Source organism: Gracilinanus agilis, chromosome 3 (genome assembly GCF_016433145.1).
Source record: "Gracilinanus agilis isolate LMUSP501 chromosome 3, AgileGrace, whole genome shotgun sequence".
In the NCBI taxonomy this organism is placed as follows: domain Eukaryota; kingdom Metazoa; phylum Chordata; class Mammalia; order Didelphimorphia; family Didelphidae; genus Gracilinanus; species Gracilinanus agilis.
Window position 1 is genome coordinate 501,440,608 of NC_058132.1, and position 10,443 is coordinate 501,451,050.

General features: G+C 34.9%; 1 protein-coding gene across 3 annotated transcripts in view; it reads left to right on the top strand.

The window, feature by feature from the left end:
• The window catches only part of LIMS1 (LIM zinc finger domain containing 1), a 68,687-nt gene extending 58,633 nt beyond the window's left edge, over positions 1–10,054 (top strand). For 2 of the 3 annotated variants that reach the window (XM_044670491.1, XM_044670490.1), the window contains exons 6-10: positions 272–422; positions 1,478–1,570; positions 2,071–2,119; positions 3,740–3,815; positions 9,940–10,054. In XM_044670491.1, the coding sequence (XP_044526426.1) occupies positions 272–422; positions 1,478–1,570; positions 2,071–2,119; positions 3,740–3,815; positions 9,940–10,054 (484 nt within the window). Of the gene's footprint in view, positions 1–271; positions 423–1,477; positions 1,571–2,070; positions 2,120–3,739; positions 3,816–4,023; positions 4,172–9,939 lie in introns of those variants that run through there. The other variant, XM_044670489.1, reaches the window with a different exon arrangement.
• The last annotated feature ends 389 nt before the right edge of the window (positions 10,055–10,443 follow it).

Sequence of the window (10,443 nt, forward strand, 5' to 3'; positions counted from 1 at the left end):
ACCTGGATGGTTTTGACAAGAATTTAAAAGCCCAAATTTCCTGTTAGGTTGCTGTGATTTCTTTCTAGTTCTCTTTTAGTACTTGAATTTTACAAGAATAGAAACAAGCAAACAAATAAAAAAGAGAGAGGGAAAGAGAAAGAAACTTTCAAATGATGTCCTTAAAAATAAAAATCATTTCAGAGAGTGCATTATTAGGTAAAGAAAACAATTGCCTGTTTTTTCTTGTCCCTTGAATGTATGCTAATTTTGCTAACTTTCTTGGGGACAGGAAGGAATTGACTGCTGATGCTCGTGAATTGAAAGGAGAATTATATTGCTTGCCATGTCATGACAAAATGGGAGTCCCCATTTGTGGAGCCTGTAGACGGCCTATTGAAGGACGCGTTGTAAATGCGATGGGCAAGCAGTGGCATGTGGAGGTAAGACTCTGGTTATGAGGCTAAATCCTTTCCTTTGATTTCCCATATCATCAAGAACATCTCTTCATTTTAAAAATAAATACTGAAAACTATTAAACATTTCCTCTTGAGATGGAATGCTGAGATCACTGTATGCTTCTGAGATCTTTTAGTGATGAGAACAGTTGTTCCTAACCCTGAGGCACACACTCTCCCCAGGGAACCTTTTCAAGAGAGCATAGGTAATATTTTGTAAATAAGTATATTGTCCTACTGAAGTATTATAATTGTTGTGAGTTAGTGAAAACATTTGTGGGATGGAGAGCGAATGGTGGGTTCAGGTGATGTTACAGAACATTTGAAAAACTTGAAAGACTGAAGGAATAATTCCTACTGACCAAAGCCAAATGAATGCACTTCAGACTCAGAACTATAGAGGCAGTAATTTGGTTAAAGACAAGCTAATTGATCTCCTACATAATCAGAAAATCCAACTTCATTATCTGACAAGAAGCCAAATCTAGGGGCTTACTAATTTATTTCACTGTTTTGATAAACATCTAGCAGCTTTACGTTACAAAAAAAGTTTTATACTAAATAAAATTTTCTTTATGAAAAAATTAATTTTGTTGTTATTCCTTGTTGGTCTATGCATGATAAACACTAGAATCTATTTTCTTTTGTTTCAAGTACAAGGCATGGGAAAATTAACTGTAATCTGGGGTTTGGAGTAAGAATAAAATATAAGAACCAAAAGAGGTTTGGAAACCATGGTACAAAATGCTTTTGAGTATAAAATTTACATTGTGGCTCACTCTGAAATAGGTCCTCCACCTTACTGGTGCTTTCTTACATCTGCAGCAAAAATCTCCATCCTTTTTTTAAATTTGCATTTGAATAGGCTATGTTCCAAAGCAGCCTGTTCCTGGTTTCTAGAGAGCAGAATTGAGAATTTGTTCAGTGGTCCAAAGAAATGGCCATTTTATCGAACAAAGATTTTTGTGTTTCAGAGCTGTGTATTCAAGTGTTGGTGTTAAAGTTAAATAAGGCAACTCAGAAATGATCTTTCTTTGCAGCATTTTGTCTGCGCCAAGTGTGAGAAACCATTTCTTGGGCATCGTCATTATGAGAGGAAGGGCCTGGCATATTGTGAAACTCACTACAATCAGGTAATTGTTATGCTTATTTGTTTATCAGATTTGCTTTTATTGTGAGTTCAAAGATTTTCCTCATATCAATATATATAATAATATATTTATTAATATATATAAGTTGCCTCCTCCCCTCCTAGTATGAAACACTATTATGTGATTCAGATATTGTGTTGTTTAGTTTTTCTTAGTTGGCTTTTTCTTTTATTCTCTGTTATACGGCATGATTCCCTATGTTACCTAGAAGGTAACATAAAAAACTGAAGATACCCCCCCCCAAAAAAAAATTAAATGCATTATTATAGAGATGGAGGCTTTTCAGCATAAAGAAAAGCCAGTTATTCTTTTTTTGCCAACTTTCTACTAGGTGAGATTGGATTGCTAATCTGAAGAATAATTTGTAGTAGCTCTAGGTACCCAATATTTTTACTCCTAAGCATAAGAGAGGTGTAGAATGATTAATTTTTTTAATTGCCATTGAAGTTTTAAATTTTCCTTTATTTTATTTTCTTCTACAGCTATTTGGTGATGTTTGTTTCCACTGTAACCGTGTCATTGAAGGGGATGGTAAGTCTCTGTTTATATCTTATGAGATTTCACTATTAATATGAAAAAAAAAATAAAGAATAAGTTCGCCTTTTGTTTCTTCTAGAATGTGCTTATCGTCTTCATTTCTCTTTTTGCCACTATGGAGTGAAGCTCTGACACTATCAGTTGAATCAGATTAAACACTGATCACCTTGAGCTTAGAATAGTTACTTAATAGCTTATGTGAGACTCGTGACTAAAGAGGCATCTTGGCATCACGGCTAAATGCAGCATCATGTTTATTTCAGTCAGTTATCATAGATCTAAATTCCAAAAGAATGAGACTGTGGACAAGTAGGAATTTTAAAGAAGGGCTGCAGGATAACAGAGCACTCAATCCTCTGCTTCTCCTTGTCATAAATGTTCACTCCCACCAGATGTGCCATTGCTATGACAATGAGTGGTGTAAGAAGCATTGTTACAAACTGCTAATATATTTGGGGGGGGGGAGGAGGAGGAGGAGGAGGAACCCTGTTTTATTTTTATACTAACTAGAAACCATGGAGGCCGAGGGAATCTGTTTATAAGGAACAACTTCAGCCCCTGTGGTTATTTAGGAAAGCAGCCATAACCCTGCAGATGCTGATCCCCTGGCACGGTTACCTAGAAGCATTTCTGTAGTTCTTATCACCCTTGTACCTTGGTAATCGGGCAGTTCTGATCGACTGGAACAAAAAGGAAACAGCTGTGTTTGGAAATGGTTGTCAAGCACATTTCTATCAGAAACATCCTGGATGCAAGTTTTGAACGTGCTTATTGCCGGCATGTTTTATGGTTCTCTCCAGACATCGCCTCACTCAGGAAATACTTTCTCAAACACACTGCCTCCATGCATTTGGCAAAGGATTAGTGTTCAGAAGGCAAGCAATAAGGCCTACAAAAGTCACAACCGCTTAACTCTTTCCTGCACAAAACAGCTTACCCAGGTAGAAAACAAGAGTAGGAAAAGGGGGTGGGAAACAGTGAAATACATTGTATTGGACTACTATAGTACAATACAATATTAAAATCTATACAATAAATAAATCGTATAGGAGTACTACCGTAGAGTATAATACAAGTAAGAGAAATATAAAAAATGTAAAAATATATTTATGAAATGTTGGAAAGAAAAGAAAAAAGAATAGGATACATACTATTTAAAACCCTAGTAGAGAAAAATGAATGAAGAATACTCATGGAAGTTGAGAGGGAATAACTAAAAAGTTGTGAGATACTTTGTGTTGAAATTTAAATGTAAATAGTTATCAAACATGTTTATTTAATTGTACTGATGTCAGATATTAGTTTTGTGATCAATTTTTTCAAATAGTCATAAAAAAAGACAAACTCCTCAAGTGACTAAATGAGAACCCAATTTAGGTTAAATCTATGAAAAGGTTTTGTTTTACTTTTCATTTGGAAGGCACACTATATAGTTTAAATCTTCATTACAAGGTGAATTTTCAGCTTGGCCCATGCTCCTGCTGGCATTGCAAGTGGCTTCTGATCCAAGGCAAAGGCATGAAATAATCTTTCTTTGCTGTACTTTAAATTGATTTTTAGATACTTTTAACAGTAACCTTGTGACTATTGATAGACTCTTTTTTTTTTTCCTAGTTGTTTCAGCCCTGAATAAGGCCTGGTGTGTGAACTGTTTTGCCTGTTCTACTTGCAACACTAAATTAACTCTCAAGTAAGTTCTTTGATTTGAATCCATATGAATCTTTAGAAGGGAAAAAATGACTAGTGGTCAAGAAAAAGTACATGTAGAATTTCTAAGAAACTCATTCTGTGATTTCAACCCTTTATTTATACTTTCTGTCCAGAGCTCCTAAAATCAAAGATTCTTTCTTTAACTCTTCCATGTTCTTTCCTCTATCTCTTCTTTGTTCTGCTCAAAGGGATAAGTTTATTGAAATTGATCTAAAACCAGTCTGCAAACACTGTTACGAGAAAATGCCAGAAGAATTTAAGCGGCGACTTGCTAAACGGGAGAAAGAAGCAAAGGATAAAGACAAGCAGAAAAAGAAAAAGCCAGTCTGTTTGTAAACTTTTCTATCCCTTCTTTCAGCATTTCCAGTACTTTCTTCTTTGGTTAGTGCTTCAGGAACTTTTTCTTTCCTTTTGTCTTCTTTTTTTTTGCATGTATTTGTGAGCATCATAGAGGTTGAAATACTGATAATTATGCTGCCTGCATATGGAATCTGCTAATTCTATTAGTTATCAAAATTATAAAGTTGCAAGGCCCTCCAGAGAAGCCCATGATTAAACTAATTCTTTATTAAGTATGTGGTTTTTTTCTTTGCAAGATCAGTTTTGTTTTTATTTCTTCTTTAACAAAAAATCAGTGTCTAAAATAATACACATTAAAATAAAGTAGCACTTTAAGGTTTGCCTAAAACTGCAGAAGTATTATCTCATTTTGTCTTCACAAAAACTCTGTGAGGTAGATGCTACTTGTAGCCCCATTTTATAGATGAGAAAATAGAGATAGACTGAAATTAAGTGACTTGCCTGAGGTTACACACTTAATGTCTAAGACCAGATTTTAACTTCTTTACTCTAGCCCCAGCACTCTATCCAATATATTATTTAGTTACTTGAAAATAAATGAATTTCTAGGAGAAGGATCTTGATTTTGTTAAGTAGAGTGGGAGAGCTTTATAAATATTCTTTGCCCCTGTGCATTTGACTTTTCTTCTGTTTCTACTTTGCTAATCTTCAATCCTGGGCAACTTCTACTGCCTGCCTCCTCTGCTCCCTTTGCTTCTGGAGGAAATCATAAAACCAGTATAATTGGATTAATTTCAAATCTTTGCTTAACTAACCTCAGCTCCTGCAAAGCCATCCTTATCTCAAATAAACTCGTCTTTATTCCTGAAGCCTTAAGTTTCACCCATTTCCTTCACTCTCAACAGATGCCTTCATCTCCTACTTTATTTAGAAGATTGAGACCACACAACATGGACTCCCTTAAGTTCCCTTCTTCCACCTAATAATAACAATAGCTAACATTTATATAGTGCAGTGATTCCCAAAGTGGGCGCTACCGCCCCCTGGTTGGTGCTGCAGCGATCCAGGAGGGCAGTGATGGCCACAGTTGCATTTATCTTTCCTATTAATTGCTATTAAAATTTTTAAAAATAATAATTTCCAGGGGGCTAAGTAATATTTTTCCTGGAAAGGGGGCGGCAGGCCAAAAAAGTTTGGGAACCATTGATATAGTGCCTATTTTATGCCAAGCACCGGACTAAGGATTTTCGAAATATTCTTCCTCAGTACCATTACCTATTTTTTTCTTCATTCCCTACATTCTTTTTTTTAATTTTAAACCCTTAATTTCTGTGTTTGACATTGTTGATTTCTAGCACTCTTTTATAAAATTTTGTTAATCAATTTTTCCAGTTATGTGTAGAAATGATTTTTAACATTTTAGGATTCAGATTTTCTCCCTTCCCATCTTTCCTCTATCCCCAGTGGTCAATAGTCTGATATAGGTTATAAACCAATACTTTTATGCAAAGCATATTCCCATATTGCTCATGTCATGAAAAAAGACACATATCACACATAAAATAAAAATCTCATAAAGGAAATCTAGAGGAAGATGGCATGCTTTAATCTGCTCAGACACCAACAGTTAATTCTTCGACTATGGAGCACATTTCATCATGAGTTCCTTGTGGTTATCTTGGAGATTTGCTTTTCTGATAATGGTTTAGACCTTCATAATTGATCATCGTATAATTTTCTCTTACTATATACATTGTTCTCCTGGTTTTGTTCATTTCATTTTGCCTCAATTCATTAAATCCTTCCAAGTTTTTCTGAGTTCATCTTGTTCATCATTTCTTATGGCACAAGAGTATTCCATTGAAACAATTTGTTCATCCATTTCCCAAGTGATGAACAACCACTCTGTATCCAATTCTTTGCCACTACAAAAAGAGCCCCTAAAATATTTTGGTACAGCTAGATCTTTTTCCCTTATCTCTGATCTCTGTAGGATACAGACACAGTAGTGGTATTGCTAGGTCTATCATTTTTAATAATATCTTTTTCTTCACTTTCTGTAACCAAATTTTCATGGTTTCTTTGACCTCTCTTTATCTCTTTTGTGGGTGTCTCCCGCCCCTTAATTTTTTTCTTCCAAGATTCAGTCCTTGACATGCTTTTCTGCTTGCTTTCTTCTCTCTCTCCTCAGTGAATACATTAGAATCAGGGGCTTTAGTTGTTACCCTGTAAAGATGATTTCTAACAATCTTCTAGTATTTCACCTGCATCAACCTTGCATCTACCTGATAACTGTCTCCATCTCTTTGTCCCACCAAGACTCAACATGGCCAAAATTGAACTCATCTTCCCCCTTAAAACCTGCCCTTTTCCCCAAATTCTCAATTCATATTGACAGCTCTGCCTTCTTCCCGGTCTTCTCTGGCTTTTAATCTTTGACTCTTCTCTGTAGCTTACCTCTGTAGTCAATTGGTTGCCAAGTTTTGTCGATTCTACTGTGGCAATATTTCTCAAATGCATCCCTTCCTTTCTATTCCTATTGCAACCATTATAGTTCTCACCCCCAAACCTCTTGATGTGACTATTTTAAAAACATCCAAACTGGTCTTCTGGCCCCAATTCTATCCAGTTTTTAATCTATCCTTCACAATCCTGTTCAAGTAATCTTATTTCTTCATTTAAGTTTTTTTTTTATTTCCATTATTTCTCTACTCCATAGCCAATAGAGGCTTGCCTGCCATTGCCTGGTAAATAAAATATAAAGTAATCTTGGCATTCAAAACCCTCTCACTCTATAGACTTTTATAAGACTACTTCTCTTCATGTACCCTACCTTATAGATAAACTGGACTGTTGCTGATCCCCCATTCTCACCCGGTCCTGTTCTGTCTTCATACCTTTGCTTCTATGCTACCATGCCGAAAATGCCTCTTCCCCTCTCTTCCCACCAGCTTCTTGTTCTATGAAAGTCCTGACCTTACTACCAGCTCCAAGTCAGTTGTCACTTCCTTTCCCCTTATCTTCCCATTCCCAACTAGATTGCAAGTTCAGTGAGAACAGGCCCTAGATCAGTGGTTCCCAAACATTTTTGGCCTACCAACCCCTTTCCAGAAAAACTGTTACTTGGCCCCCTGGAAATTATTATGTTTTTAATTTTAATAGCAATTAATAGGAAAGACAAATACACCTGTGGCCATCACCGCTCTCCTGGATCGCTGCAGCACCCACCAGGGAGCGGTAGCGCCCACTTTGGGAATCACTGCTCTAGATCCTGTCTGTCTTGACATTCCTAAAACCTAACCCAGTGTAGGTAAGTTTCAATTTTATAAATCTTGGTTTGCTGACTTCCTAGCCTTTGATTTACCATTTTAAAATACTCTGTCTGTGAACTATATGCTTGTTTATACCACAGTACTTAAGAATATTAAACATATAGTAATCATTCAACAATATCATACATATAAACCTATAACTATTCCTACTTTAAATCCCTTTTTTCTTTTTTTAAACCCTTTACCTGCTTTCTTAATGTAAATTCTAAGACAGAAGAATGTCAAGGGCCATGCAGTTAGGGTTGTGACTTGCCCGGGGCCCACAGCAGTATCCTGCTTAAATCTAGTCCCAATTCATATCTTATCCCATCTAGATGGACTCCTTCCTGTATATCTATTCAAGGATTTATCATTTAAAAAAAAAAGATCTTTTGTATGTCTATTGACTCTAAATTGTCCTGATACTACCATTAAAAAAAATCTCTGTATGAATAATTACAAAGTATATTTAATTCCAGAATTTAAACAGTATTTCATCCTCTTATATCCTGTTGCACAGAAAGCATGCTTTTCCACTTTTTTCTCTCCTTATCTGTGTTTCCAAGCTTTTAAAAATTACCTTATCTTTACAATATGTCATATTTCCTTTCTAAATTTAAATGTCCAGAGAGGGATTCTAACTTAGCAGTTGACTTGAGAATATGGACAGTTTATCAAGCAACCTTCTAGAAAGCAGCAGTAATGTCTAATTTTGTTCAAAGGAGTAGCATTTTTCAGTATTTTTTATTGATAGGATGACTTTCGTGGAAAATACACATCCTAATAATGATACTTGAACAATTGAAAGAAAAGGCATCTATTAAGCAATTATTTATTATGGGATAGGTACCGTGCCAAGTGCTACAGATAAAAATATAAACATATCTGATACAAGATATAAATACAAGCTATCTGATGTGAAACTACTCCCCCGAAGCATTTGACTATAGCTAGGGCCCTTTCAGTACAAATAATGAGTCTCCCTGAAGTGATAACATTATTCATATTCACACTGTAGCTTTCCATTAAGTTGGAACCAATGACCATATTTTGCATTATAACTTCAAATAGTGTGAATTTGAATATATGCCTCCCCTTATGAAGATAAATTATTTGTACTGATGGAAGCTAGCTATATTTTTATTTCAATTGAAAATAGCTCTTTTTTGAATTGCCAGTAATAATTCCTCAAGCTCAAAAAAGTAATTTCCATACTAATGTAAAAAAGTATCTTTTAAAAGAGCAAATTACTAATAACCTAACTTGAATAACAATTGCTCAAATGTTTAACTTTGTTGAAGCTCACAGTCTAATTTAGTGCTACTGTTGTGTTACTGATTTTAAAAATTGCTACTTAAAGAATAGAAGTTTTAGAAATTGATATATCTGAAGTACTTTAGCCATTTCTCTCTTCCTCTTATTTTGATAATGAGTTTTTCTGCTCACTCAGTGAATACTTATTAAACTGAATTTCAAAGAGCTGGGTAAAGTCAAGGGGTTACATATTCACCCTATTTACTTCTAAACTCTTGACCCCAGCTAGAATCCAAAAACAAGCAAATCACTGAGGAGGCTATTTTGAAATGAGTACATCATGGGCAGCCACCTCCTGGCTCTAGAGGGGAAGGTGGCACAATCTTCCTTTTTCTCTTTGCCACAAGTTTTTCTGTGAAGTGAAAGTTGTGGTGTTTGTCCTTTAATATTAATTTAGGAATGTGTACAGCTACTGTTTACAGAATAGGCCAAGGTGGATTAAGTAGATGTAGGTTGGGTGTATGTTTAAGATTTTCAAAAGCTTCCTCATTTCACTGAACTTTTTTACAATATAAATAACTATTTTGTCATTATCACTTTTTCATGGTCAAAAACAAAAATTTTGTGGGGAAACTCATTTTATCTTAGGGAAGAAAAAAATCCTGAAAGCTACTTAGTTTAAAATGTTTGGTAATCAAGTGTTGCTACCAAGCAATCAGAGCAGACTTGTGATACAATGTTACATTTATAGTACCATACACCTACTCTTAACAAAAGAGAAATTAAAATTAATAGCATTGCTAAAGATTCTTCAGTTTACCAGAGGATTCACCAGAAGGTTCCTTTAAATAGAGAGCTTCCTTCTAGTTCATTTAAAACAATTAGGATGACGAAAAAAATTAGATTTAGGCTAATATTTCAGAAACATATTTTTTAAAGCAAGCCAAATGTATACTTTTTTTTTTTTTGCATTGCCTAGAAATGGCAAATACAGATGTATTTAGACAGATGTTCACTAGCATAATTAAAGTATGAGTATAGGCTTGAGTAAGTGTCTTCTGCCACAATGTCAGGGTTTAAGGTAAGACTTAATTGGCTCCTTCTAAAATTTACACAGGAAAGATACCATATGTTAATTGTGCCTTACTAGAATCATTTGATATTATTTGGGTTGCATGTTTAAAACATTTCTTTCAATATGTCTTCTTCCTTCCCCCTGCCCCTTTTAAATTCTTTTAGGAATAAATTTGTGGAGTTTGACATGAAGCCTGTCTGTAAGAAATGCTACGAGAAGTTTCCATTAGAACTGAAGAAAAGACTTAAGAAATTGGCTGAAACCTTGGGGAGGAAATAACTTTTTTTTCCTTCCTTTGTATGCAAAGATTAGGAAATGTTACATGTTACTTGATTACATTCACACTCCTACAAGGTTTTATCCCATAAGAGTGATGATTATAAAGCTTCTGTTACACAAATAGCTTCACAATGTTATACTGCCCATCTTTCCCTTGAAGAACTGTATTTTTTGTATGGCCATATTTAGAACACAGCTTAAATTCTCTAACTGCCCTCTCAACACAAACTCATTTGTAGATACATAGAGGATACTTGCATAGCAAGTTTCACATGATTAAATTTAAATTAATTTAGGCCAAAAACAACCCAAATTATTTTTATGAAAGTCTTCGCTTTTGGATGCTTCAGCTATCAAATTATGGAATAATTTTCAATCAGAGTCAAAAG